This window comes from Conger conger, chromosome 2 (genome assembly GCF_963514075.1).
Source record: "Conger conger chromosome 2, fConCon1.1, whole genome shotgun sequence".
Classification (NCBI taxonomy): domain Eukaryota; kingdom Metazoa; phylum Chordata; class Actinopteri; order Anguilliformes; family Congridae; genus Conger; species Conger conger.
In genome coordinates this window covers 71,674,675-71,687,878 of record NC_083761.1, presented here as the reverse complement: position 1 = coordinate 71,687,878, position 13,204 = coordinate 71,674,675, and the positions used below count along the sequence as shown (strand labels likewise).

The 13,204-nt window shown below is 42.2% G+C and overlaps 1 protein-coding gene across 1 annotated transcript; it reads right to left on the bottom strand.

Moving 5' to 3' along the window:
• Positions 1 to 1,400: 1,400 nt before the first annotated feature.
• On the bottom strand, positions 1,401 to 9,987 carry si:rp71-81e14.2 (uncharacterized protein LOC100002239 homolog). Its single transcript, XM_061232534.1, has 5 exons — positions 9,883 to 9,987; positions 3,968 to 4,063; positions 3,222 to 3,542; positions 2,955 to 3,073; positions 1,401 to 2,240 (listed from the first exon to the last, which is right to left on the bottom strand). The coding sequence occupies exons 2-5, from the start codon at positions 4,032 to 4,034 to the stop codon at positions 2,121 to 2,123; spliced, it is 627 nt and encodes a 208-aa protein (XP_061088518.1). The 5' UTR covers positions 4,035 to 4,063; positions 9,883 to 9,987; the 3' UTR covers positions 1,401 to 2,120.
• Positions 9,988 to 13,204: the final 3,217 nt, after the last annotated feature.

The window sequence follows — 13,204 nt, the reverse complement described above, 5'->3', positions numbered from 1 at the left end:
ACACGGGGAAGCGGCCGCTTACAAAATAAACTAGCAAGTCCATGGGATAATTTAGGCCTACTTATTTTTTGAGAGCAACCCTGCACCCCACCTTTTATGGCTTAGAGTGGCTTCACTTTTAGAAAGACCACAACTGGTGGCTGACACGTGACGCAAGCAGGGCGACATCCGACCTATTTCACATCTGAACAAACAATTCCAAAAGTAGGCTAATGAAAAAATGCATTGGATACATTGGTAGTTGGATGCATTATACTGAATGAAAAGATTTGTGTGTAACAAATGTAATGTGTGTATTTCATTTTTAAATGCTAATACTTTGAAAGTTAAGTTGAGACATTGTGAACAAGTGATTTGGTTCAGTGATCAAATGATTTTTGGTTTATGTATATCGTATCCAAGCAATTGAAAAAAGTGTTTGGAGTTTTGATTATCTGTTTTGAGTTTTGTGTCTATAGTAACACAGTAGATTTGAAAAATGAAATTAGTGTCAAAGTGATTGTAAAAAAAAAACTGTAAGTTATGGGAATTTCCCCGCTTTCCACTGCCGATTGTTTTATCTTCATCCTTCAATCACGTGTGGTTTAACATTGTGCTGGTTGAATTGTGATTGGCATCACACATCTTGCACACGATGACAGATGAAGTACTGTCCTCTCAGGTCCTCTTTGCACTTGTACTTGTGTTTGATCTGCACTTTGTTGTACGTCGCTCTGGATAAGAGCGTCTGCTAAATGCCTTGTAATGTAATGGAATGTAATCTGTTCCCAGCCTGGGAAGTTTTACAAGTCTGACAAAGCTCGGCTTCTTTTCTTCCATATCCACTAAAACTGTTCAATTAAACCACCATAAAATCATCAGACCCTAACACGCCTGCCAGACCTCTTCTTTCAGCCACCACAGGCCGCCTGGCGCCTCCCCCTCTCCGAACTTCCACCTCCCACTCACGACTACTGTCTGTTCTGGCTCCACGGTGGTGGAACAAACTCCCCGTGGAGGTCAGAACAGCAGAATCTCTTGCCATTTTCAACTCTTCAACTTCAACTGAAGATGCACCTCTTCAAGCTGTACCTCTCCCTGTCCCTCCCTACTTCCCTGTAAACCTTAATCGTTGTCTTTATCTGTGATATTTACCTGTGTATTAGGATGATTTGTTTGGCTAGGTAAGCAGTGTTTGACTAGGTAAGCGGTTTGATTTGCGTGTTGTGGTATTACGATTAAAATTTTTTTTTAAAATAATTAAAAAATCTGATGATCAAATAGGCCCTGTGCCCGGTTGACACTGAGGTTAGGAGAATCTCTCTTTGGGTCTGCTCAGATGTGTCCCTCTGGCCAGCACATTTGCTTTTTGGTAACCTTTAATTTGTATGCTTGCATAATCACTTCCAGTCACTCAAGTGTGATAAACAGATATATATTTTTTATTATAACATTATTGCATTTTGTCCATTCAGCTTGAACTCTTTCCGACAAGATGTTAATATATATTTACATTTGGTATTACACAAAGCAGTATAACGATACACAGCTCATTGTAAAAACCTGTCTTGCTAAACAACACTCAATTGATTGAATATGACTTCAACTGTTCATCGCAGTCATCACACAGTTTAGAGAGGAAAAAAGCGTTCACAAAGTGGTATACATATTTTTTTCAGTCACATACTGTTGTTTTTCTTATAGTCTGATCTGGGGGAGGCAGTTTAGCGTGGGAAGGTGACCATCAAAATGAGAATAAATGTTTTAAAGACCTGGCCTGGAAAGTCCCAGACACACTTCATAGCGCTGGTGCATAATTAGTCAAAGGTAGGAGGAAAAGTGCAAAGAAATGTTTTTAGATGTATTCCATGTTCATGTTATGTTCACGGTCTTCACGGTTTAGTGAGAACAGTGTGAAAAGGGCTGACTATGAACAACACACACCACCATCTGTGCATTTGTATATCCCAGTACTTATTCATTTACAGAGCAGTAGACACAACATACAATTTGCATTTTTCTGTAGAAGAGCACTCATCAAGTTAATTAACACCAAACTGCTTTAAATGTTTCCTAGACAGAATATTTTGTGGCACTGAGAAACAGAATCAGAGACAGGTTTTCTGTTTCTGTAAAAATTTTCAGGGGAAATGATTGGTCAGCTGGGTGGGCTGGTGGGCCCTGTTGCTCTTGCGCATGTCCTCATAAACGGAGTCGCTGCGCTTGGCATGCGTCTTTTTCTTTCTCATAGACTTCTCCATCTGCAAACAGACACAGCAGAGTCACTATCTAACAACAATGCCTGAGATACGCTTTTCAAAACAGGCTGCAGGAACCCATAACCACAACGTAGGCCCTGACAGGAACTGAGATGCGTTGCCCTTAACAGGGCTGTCAACATTCGAGACGCTGCTCGGCTTCTGTTGGGCTTGCAAGACTGAGCTACAGCTTTGACTGTTCTGCACAACCCGAATGTGTCAAAACAGCACAGAGCCCGCCTCCGTCTTAGCTCAAACCCTGTGAAGGTCCTCTCAAAAACCCTGGTGACTAAATTAACACCCTCACAGCAGGATTTTATAAACAAGAATGATGCAACTGTTCAAGCATCGTACCTTGCCAGGGTACGTGTGTGTTTTTGCATGTCTTTGTGTGTGTGTGTGTGTGTGTGTGTGTGTGACACTGTATGTGTGTGTACACATTCATGCATGTGCATGTGTACCTGCTTGTGTGTGCAAAAGCACATGCTCTATGTGGTATACAACTGACACACAAAGCTATAGGAAAACATAGGCAGTTGAGTTACATAAAACCAACGATTGGCCTAGATCCCCTTTTGGCTGCCTAAAATGCAGAAAAATACATGCAGACATGTAAAATACATCGACTTTATTTAAAGCTGTCTAATCGCACTTATCTTTCTTGAGTCGTTACTGGACCGTTGATAGCCCTCCCTCCCCCTTCAAGTGTACACTCACCTTGGGTACCAGCCAGAGGAGCAGCACTATGAAACACAGCAGGAACACAGAGCCAGCAGAGATGGCACTGACCAGCACCAGGTTGGACGTTACTGTTGTATCCCTTGGACATTGTCGACCTGTGTCACACAAGACAGACGCGTAAACAAACCTCTTATCTTACAGGACGGTTGATATAACCATTTTCTTGTTTTTGGGTTTTTTTTGTTTGTATCAGCTGTTCCAGATGAACTGAAAATGGCCACAGTGAGCAAACTGTGAACTTACCGTTCACCACAACCATTGAGCCGTTGACTGTAACCTTATTGTCCGTGCTCTGGTACTTGCACCAGTAAACTCCGGAGTCATCCTCAGTCATGTTGGGCAGTTTAATCTTGATGTTCTTCAACTTTCCTTCTGTCTGCAGTCTGCCACGGTAATCTTTGTTGACAGTCAGTTTGGAAGAGGAACCATGCAGGTAAAACAGCTCTTTCTCTTCGTGGAGTCCCCAGACTAAGTACAAGCCCTTGGAGTCGTTCTTAGTGGTGGAACATTGCATACTGAAGGAGTCTCCATTGTCCAGCCATACAAACTGTTTGTTACTCCTTACTGTGGAATGATGGGAACACAGTGTAATTATTTCTCATTTTATCTAACCTTCATCACCTAGAGTTACATTTCTGTATGAACTGAAAGGCTAAAGAGATAACAATTGTGGACCCACTGGGTGTCCTCCAGATGCAAGGCGCCCTAGGCAACAGCATCGCCTTACTACATAAATGGGTTTTTTTTACATTCAGTGACAATAAATGAACATAAGATATCTAAAATCCAGTTGAAGTTCCTACTTCAACATACTGCAACTGTCCTCAGAGCCATGCTGTGGCATCTCCATCAGCATGAAGCAATTCAGCCTTTTGCACAGGCTAGGTCCAATGCAACAAAGTCTTTGTCAAAAGAAGTGAAACGATGTGTTTCACATCAGATGTCCTTAATTGCCTTGGTTTTGAACCAGCAGCCGTGCCTGTACTCACCCTCAGCAGACCAGGTGGAGAGAGACGTGAAGACCAAGAGGATAAAGCAGTACAGCGAAGTCGCCATCTCTGTGACAATTTCAGCACTGCCTGAACCTGCAAAACACAGGATGTACTTATGTCACTGAGCCCTCCGTCAGCACTTCTCAGCTTTTCCTTTGCCAGATGCAAGAGAAGGTCAAAGAGCTGTGTACTGCAGATTGTCATAGCATCCAAAAATCTTACACTATAATATCAATATTATTTTATTATATTCATTGGAATTGACATAATTATACATAGTTCTGCTTTTTTATAATTTGAAGCAAAATAAAGGTTTTTTCACAAGTATTTGTCTTTAAAACTATTAATTTTTAACGTTGCTCTTCAGTATTTGAGCCGCTTATGGCAACATCTACTGTTCTCCACTTGTACAGAATATAACAAGTGACTTTCAGTGATACAGCCCAACAACGCAATTGAGGCCACAGCATGAGTATCCATTATTTAGAGTACATTTATGAAGGCTATAAACACAGCCAAGAGGACAAGCTGGACACAGCGAGATACAGAAAGGACAGACAGTCCCCCTTTCATTCCTTTTTGCTTAAGTCAGACCTGGGGAAAGCAATGTTGAAAGGGTCCAAGACCTCAAAGTGCCATGGACAAATCCCCAAGGGAGAATTGGGAGAAGTCTACATGGGTGGCCTGTGGTGTAATGGTTAAGGTACATGACTGGGATCCGCAAGGTCGGTGGCTCGATCCCCGGTGTAGCCACAGTAAGACCCTTAACCCTGCATTGCTCCAGAGGAGGATTGTCTCCTGCTTAGTCTAATCAAAGGTACATCGCTCTGGATAAGAGCATCTGCCAAATGCCATTAATGTAATGTAATGTAATGGTATATAGCTGGAGAGCCAGCCTCCCTACAGCCTGTACCGCAAGAAAAGAAGTCTCTCTCTTTCAGTGACTTGCGTGATTCACGTATTGTCAACCACTTTGTTCTAGCTCTGTCTATGGTGAGTCATGGCGAGGATCTGCAGAATACTCTTTTGCTTCCGATTGTGTTCATACATTTACGGCATTGTCTCCCTCGTGCTCTTTTGCCGTTAAATTCTTCAAGTTTACCCTTCCTAATGGAGTGGCTTCCGAAGCAGTTGTCTTTCCACTCCTGCCCTTCAGTTCTTCAAAACCTTTAGTCAGCTGTGCACTAAGACCACAGAAGGCACTGGCCTTTTCTCTGGCCAGGAAAAACCATGGCCATAAAAAATGCACACTTTTAAACCCCTAAAAAGGCCATGTTAATATAATAAGTGTCTCTGATTCTCAACAAAGTGGCATGCCATTCTATAAGTTAGGAATTATGGAATGATGTCCAGTCCAGTAAACTTTATTTTTTTTGTTAGAAGTATGTAACTTGCTCCCAGAGAATACTAGCTCTATTCTGTTGTGTAAGAAAATCACTTGTGCGTATATTCGAAAGGGGAAAAACACATTTCCTGCAGTTCATTGTATAAGGAGATAGCGCCCTCCAGTGAAAGACCAAAGGAAATCTATTTTATTATACAACAAATCACAATAAACAAAAGCGACTATCCACAAATATTAAATTGATGGTTGTTTGCAGTAAAGTACAAGTTCAATATCTATTCAGAATGAGCAGGGATGGGCAAAAATACATTGAAATGTATTTTGATACAAAATACCCCAAATGTAAATGCATCAAAATAAACTACTAAATATTTTTTATTTTTAAAATACAATAAAATAAATTTCCTGTTAAGCATTAAATTGGTGGTTCCAAAGCCTCTACTCCATATACAATGCCTTGCACGGCATTTTATATATTAGATCAATAGGCAATCAGCTTTCATTGCATGATATTCCCTCCGACTGCCAGACAACTGCTCTAACCGCCTGAGCCAATGACGCCCTCTTCAGCCTCCTTGCATGTATGGCATGTTTGAGATCTCTCCACCGATTTTCAATAATTGTGAACTGTGATGGCCATTGCAAAACCTTCATCCGCCTTTCCTGGAGGTACTTCAAGGTTGATTTTGAGGTATGATTTTGAGGTATGGATCATTGTCTTGCTGGAATATTCAACCTTTTTTCGACTTTAATGTCTGGACTGACTTTCAAACATTGAGGTCGTAGGAAAGGCTTCTTTCTGGCAACACTGCCATGTAGGTCTTTTTTGTTTGAAGTGCATTGTCCTGTGTCTGCTGCTCTTTTTTGCAGCTCTTTTGCAGTGATGTTTGGGTTCTTCTGAGCATTTCTCACCAGGCCTCAGGCTATTCTATCTGGACATTTTCTTGGCCTTCCAGACCGTGCCTTGACTTCAACAGTTAATTTATCTTCTATTTTCTAATAACGTTTCTGATAGAGGAAATAGGCAGTTTGAAACATTGAGAGTTTTTTGTAGTCTCCTTCTTGGTGGAAATTAACCATGTTCATTCTGACATCCTTGGACAACTGTTTAGGGGAATTATGAGACTAGATGAGACACATTTTTTAACAAATGTGCACACAATGAGAGCGTCTCAAGGGCAGTCCAAGAGAACGGATTCAACTTTCTGATACGTCGATCTTTATTGGCAACAATCAGTTGCAAATCTAAAAATTGGGTCACTCAGAATGAATCCACCAATCACTTCCCACCACAAGCATCCATCCCTGAGCACTGATCCCGGTTTATTACCTCCCCAGAGTGCCTGCACCAACCCTCCCCCTGCCCTGGCACCTGCTCTCACACCCAAGGCCTTGAAGTACCAGCACCTTTCATTGTAGATTATACAAAAGGGACAGAGAGAGCCAACAAAAACTGTCCAAAGGAAGATCAGCAAATCGTAGCTTTAAACCACAGTCTTGTTTCAGTTCAGTTAGTTCCTCCTGGAGGCGGCACGGATGGTGCAGTGGGTAGCACAACGTTTCTGATAGAGGAAATAGGCAGTTTGAAACTTTGAGAGTTTTTTGTAGTCTCCTTCTTGGTGAAAATTAACCATGTTACATTTACATTTACATTTTAGTCATTTGGCAGACGCTTTTAATCCAAAGCGATTTACAAGTGCATAGGTTCTACCATAAGTCAAAGCATCACATCCAGAAACTAGCAAAATATACATGAAATGCTGTTCTAAACATAGTTGTCATCATAAGTGCACCTGATGAGAAAATGCAACCAACCCACTGCAGAACACTAATGCATACTGAAGTGAGTTCAGGTGTGCCAGTAATTATACCCTGAGCAGGGTGCAAAGTATTGGCTCCTCCTACAACAAAAGCTGTGGCCTGCCAGCCAGTAAAACAATAACCTAACTTAATAGCCTAGCTCACCAGAGAGAAACAAACACCTAACCCAGTTTCACTGAATCTAAATAAACACCACTTGTAATAGCTAACAAACAAACAAATACACAGCAGAACACTATAATGACAACTAAACTGAATTTAGAATCAGCAAGCAAACAAATAATACTTAACTAATCCAGGAGAAAATGCTACCAACCCACTGCAGAACACTAATGCACACACATGTTCATTCTGACATCCTTGGACAACTGTTTAGGGGAATTATGAGACTAGATGAGACACATTTATTAACAAATGTGCACATAAGGAGAGCGTCTCAAGGGCAGTCCAAGAGAACAGATTCAACTTTCTGATACGTCCATCTTTATTGGCAACAATCAGAAATCTAAAACTTGGGTCACTCAGAATGAATCCACCAATCACTGCCCACCACAAGCACCCATCCCTGAGCACTGATCCCAGTTTATTACCTCCCCAGAGTGCCTGCACCATCCCTCCCCCTGCCCTGGCACCTGCTCTCACACCCAAGGCCTTGAAGTACCAGCACCTTTCATTGTAGATTATACAAAAGGGACAGAGAGAGCCAATGATCACAGATTAGATTATCAGGAAGGGACAGAAAGAAGCTGACACTATTCACTTAATATGAGTGCAGCTTGTCCAGTGTTATCTCTTATCTTTTTTACAAATTTGCTGTTCTAGTCACTCACTTCTAGCAGATGGCTTTTAAATACACTTGAGGAATGACACAAACGAGGCAGGCCATGGGAGCTCTCAGTCTCTCTCTGTTTTTAGATTTTATAGCAGTTAGGCTTGAAAAGCTCAGCTCACACAGATATGTTGTGGAAAATGGGAGCAATGTCAAAACAGCTTTGTTGGCCAGAATGGGGAACTCCTTGGCAGCAGTCAACCAAAAACTGTCCAAAGGAAGATCAGCAAATCGTAGCTTTAAACCACAGTCTTGTTTCAGTTCAGTTAGTTCCTCCTGGAGGCGGCACGGATGGTGCAGTGGGTAGCACAACGTTTCTGATAGAGGAAATAGGCAGTTTGAAACATTGAGAGTTTTTCGTAGTCTCCTTCTTGGTGAAAATTAACCATGTTACATTTACATTTACATTTTAGTCATTTGGCAGACGCTTTTAATCCAAAGCGATTTACAAGTGCATAGGTTCTACCATAAGTCAAAGCATCACATCCAGAAACTAGCAAAATATACATGAAATGCTGTTCTAAACATAGTTGTCATCATAAGTGCACCTGATGAGAAAATGCAACCAACCCACTGCAGAACACTAATGCACACTGAAGTGAGTTCAGGTGTGCCAGTAATTATACCCTGAGCAGGGTGCAAAGTATTGGCTCCTCCTACAACAAAAGCTGTGGCCTGCCAGCCAGTAAAACAATAACCTAACTTAATAGCCTAGCTTACCAGAGAGAAACAAACACCTAACCCAGTTTCACTGTAATCTAAATAAACACCACTTGTAATAGCTAACAAACAAACAAATACACAGCAGAACACTATAATGACAACTAAACTGAATTTAGAATCAGCAAGCAAACAAATAATACTTAACTAATCCAGGAGAAAATGCAACCAACCCACTGCAGAACACTAATGCACACACATGTTCATTCTGACATCCTTGGACAACTGTTTAGGGGAATTATGAGACTAGATGAGACACATTTATTAACAAATGTGCACACAAGGAGAGCGTCTCAAGGGCAGTCCAAGAGAACAGATTCAACTTTCTGATACGTCCATCTTTATTGGCAACAATCAGAAATCTAAAACTTGGGTCACTCAGAATGAATCCACCAATCACTGCCCACCACAAGCACCCATCCCTGAGCACTGATCCCGGTTTATTACCTCCCCAGAGTGCCTGCACCATCCCTCCCCCTGCCCTGGCACCTGCTCTCACACCCAAGGCCTTGAAGTACCAGCACCTTTCATTGTAGATTATACAAAAGGGACAGAGAGAGCCAATGATCACAGATTAGATTATCAGTAAGGGACAGAAAGAAGCTGACACTATTCACTTAATATGAGTGCAGCTTGCCCAGTGTTATGATCTTTTTTACAAATTTGCTGTTCTAGTCACTCACTTCTAGCAGATGGCTTTTAAATACACTTGAGGAATGACACAAGCTAGGCAGGCCATGGGAGTGAGGATGATCTAACAGAGACATCAGGTCAGACACATGGACGGGCAATATATGGACAAACACATGCACATGTGACCACTAGAAAATGCTCGTAGTAGAGTTGGCCAACTCAATAGAAACCACCTGCAGATTACATTCTGTACACAATAGGTTCAGTAGGCTACAGTCATATACAAAATATAAAAATATATTGTAATGATTGGAAGGAACTACACTGCTCTTTTCGCACTTTGGTACTGTGTCGTTAAAAAGACCTTTGTATTTTTATACTCTAAGGGATAAGGGATGCTCGAAGATGCGGACTGGATTCACAAAGACATGCATGTAATACAAACGGCTCTGGCTTAGGGACTAGACCAGTGTTTTTCAACCTAAAATGTTACAAAATGACACTCTGTAGCCTGATACAGTATATATAATTACAATATTAGTTTCTCAATTTATTTATACTCACTCAGTGTGAAACCTGGGCCTGTTTAGATGAACACAAAGCTGATATCCTGGCAGGAATTGAAGAAAGACACACATGAAGCTCTTCTTCAACAGTTCTCAGTCTCTCTCTGTTTTTAGATTTTATTGCAGTTAGGCTTGTTTCAGTTCAGTTAGTTCCTCCTGGAGGCGGCACGGATGGTACAGTAGGTAGCACTGCCGCCTCACAGCAAGGAGGTCCTGGGTTCGAATCCCCGTTGGCCGGGGCCTCTCTGTGCGGAGTTTGCATGTTCTCCTCGTGTCTGCGTGGGTTTCCTCCGGGTACGCCGGTTTCCTCTCACAGTACAAAGACATGCAGGTGAGAGTCTTGGAGAGTCTAAATTGCCCATAGGTGTGAGTGTGTGAGTGTGTGAATGAATGGTGTGTGTGCCCTCCGATGGACTGGCGACCTGTCCAGGGTGTATTCCTGCCTTTAGCCCAATGTATGCTGGGATAGGCTCCAGCCCCCCTGCGACCCTGTTCAGGATAAGCGGGTTACGATAATGGATGGATGGATAGTTCCTCCTGTTCCTGTAACTGTTTCCAACAACTGAGCTGTATGGGTCCCTAACCCAGTGGAGGCTGAAGAGAAATAAAATGACAACTTCTCCTCAAGAGTTTTCAAATGTTTACCTATTACCTCGCACAGTGCAGCAGTGTGATCTTGCCTTTTCTCTGTGAGTGGGAACATCTCAAGGTTGGCACTTTGCACATGTTGTTGCCAGAGGTGCACCTTTAAACCGAATCCATTTATTTCATCTATGCTTGTAAGCAGGTTTTCATTTAGACCTTGCATCCGTGTGTTGAGTTCATTCAGATGATGAAATATATCTGCCAGTTATGCCAGCTTTGCACACCACTCATCATCACTTGCAAACAGATTTGAGTAATCGGACCTCTCATTTGTCAGAAACACTTTAAGTTCCTCCCGCAGCTCATACACACGGGCCAGCACCTTGCCGCGTGACAACCATCTGACCTCCGTATGGAGCAATAAGGCGTTATGCTCCGCTCCCGTTTCCTCACACAAAGATGCAAATATACGACTTCTCAAAGGTCGTGTCTTTACAAAGTTCAATATGCGCACAACAGCATCCAACACAGGAACTAGTTCTGCGGGTAAAGTCTTTGCAACGAGGGCCTCCAAAGCCTCTGGTGCGCCCGACCATGGCTGCAGCTCCATCAGTGCAAACACTTGTGCAATTTTCCTCCCTGGTCAAGATATTTCGATGTGACCCGAAAAATTTCCTCTCCTGTTGTTTTTTCTGGCAGTGCATTGCAAAATAGGACGTTTTCTCTAATGGCATCTCCATCCACAAAACGCACATTGGCCAAGAGCTGAGAAAAGAGCCACTAATATCCGTAGACTCATCTCAAGTTGCAACGCAAATTTCCTACTGATGCGTATCTTTCCCAAAACATGACTTTCAATGTCTGTAGACATGTCATCAATACGCCTGGCAATTGTGTTATCTGAGAGCGGGACTTTAGCTATGTCTTTAACCACGGCAGGGCCGAGCATCTCGTTGACAATGGCTTTGCAGGCAGGTAGTATTAATGCTCTCTGCCACAGAGTGGGACTTTTTTGATTTAGCTATGAGTTCAGCAACTAGGTAACTAGCTTTGAGGGCTTTCTCATTTACCTTTTGGTGTTGCCTGTTTCTCTGTGTTTTCATGCAGGTGAACAAAATAGTCTATCGGCTTGTTTTGAAGCAACGGGTGTTTCGTTTGGAGATGGCGTTTAAGCTTGCTTGGCACCATGGCGCTGTTGGACAGCTTCTCGCCACACACCAAGCATAATGGAGTCGGTGTCGTCTCATCCCCGGTGAAAGTAAATCCGAACAAAAGATAGCTTTCGCTGTATTGCCTCGAGCTCACCGTCTTCGCTTTCTTTTTTACCACCACTCATACTAAGGCTTTCACCTGGGTCCAGTTCGGAGTTTGCATTTTTCCTTTTTAAAAACTTCTCCATCATTGTCACCACGACCTGTCGCATGCGTTCACTAATTCTCTTGTCTCTAAGAAGGAACGAGGCAATTAGCTACCTGCTGCCACCCGGACGAATATTACATTACTCTGCCAGTCACTATATTTCAGCACAGACACTTTACAATGGCATATTATTTGCAGATAATAATTAATAAATGTTCATTTAAAAAAAAAAGTGAAATTCCTCACGGCACACCCATCAATCTCTCACGGCACAGAGGTTGGGAAACGCTGGACAAGACAATTGCAGAGTTAGGCAACGTAGAGATAGTGGAGAGCAGGTGGGAACACTTTGCTGAATTAAGGCAGGCAATTTAGAGATAGAACAGGGAGGCAGCTATAAAGCAGTCTAGAAATAGAGAAATAGAGATAGTCTGTTAGTTTACATGATTAAATTAGAATTACCCATAACTAGTGACTGTTACAGACAAGTTAGTGTTAATACAATTAGTACTGTACAAAATTTATGTTAGTTGGTATTAGTAGATTAGTGCCACCTATAAACATGAATGGAGAAAGACTGAAGTAGGAAAATGAGACTGAGAAGGAATCCTAGGAAACCTGAAAATTCCGAAAACACCCGAATACTGAATCATGCAGACAGGGAAGTGACTCGGGTTCAGAACTACATAAAGACACACATCATAGGAAAAGACGAGTACAATGAACTGTGCATGTAAAACAGAAAACCAGACATGAATATGAAAAATATGTGTACAAAAAATAAAAGTTCAACGAACAGGCAAAACTCCAGAATACATTACGTTCGGATAATATGATGCCTAATCAAGGAGGGAACATGGTCCTCTGAGGCCCTGGAGCCCCACGCACCCCATGTTATGTATGGTCCCGGAGACCCAAACGCAGACCAGGGGATATTCAAAAACGTTGCCTTTACTACAGTCCAAGTCCGAAGCCAAGAGATCACAGAAACAGTGCCAGATCGAGATGCAAAAGAAAGGTATAAACAAGCAGGGGTCAAAAATCCAGAGAATCAGAAAGCTGAGGTACAGAAGGGCAAGGCAAAAACGAAGTCGACGAAAGCAAAAAGCAAATCAGAACCAAAAATCCAAAGGGCTAAGCAAACTTGAAAAACAGGCAAAGGGGTGTCTTCAGGAATCTCAATTTGACAGGCTCACTAAGAATCGGCACTGGAAAAACGATCAACGTTCTGACAAGTAACATGACTGAGAGCAGGGTTTAAATACAGGAAGGGATGAGACAAACTGGACATAGCAAGGGAGTGAGGAGGCCTTAACAAATAAAGAACAGGTGAGAAATATGAATGGGTAGTGATACAATAACAAGGGGAAACAAAA

Excerpts from the sequence above, each read along its gene's own strand:
- si:rp71-81e14.2 (XM_061232534.1), bottom strand. The coding sequence starts at position 4,034 with ATGGCGACTTCGCTGTACTGCTTTATCCTCTTGGTCTTCACGTCTCTC. Across the intron at positions 3,543-3,967 it reads CTCCACCTGGTCTGCTGAGG|TAAGGAGTAACAAACAGTTT; the intron begins GTGAGTACAGGC and ends ATCATTCCACAG. Across the intron at positions 3,074-3,221 it reads CTCAATGGTTGTGGTGAACG|GTCGACAATGTCCAAGGGAT; the intron begins GTAAGTTCACAG and ends TGTGTGACACAG.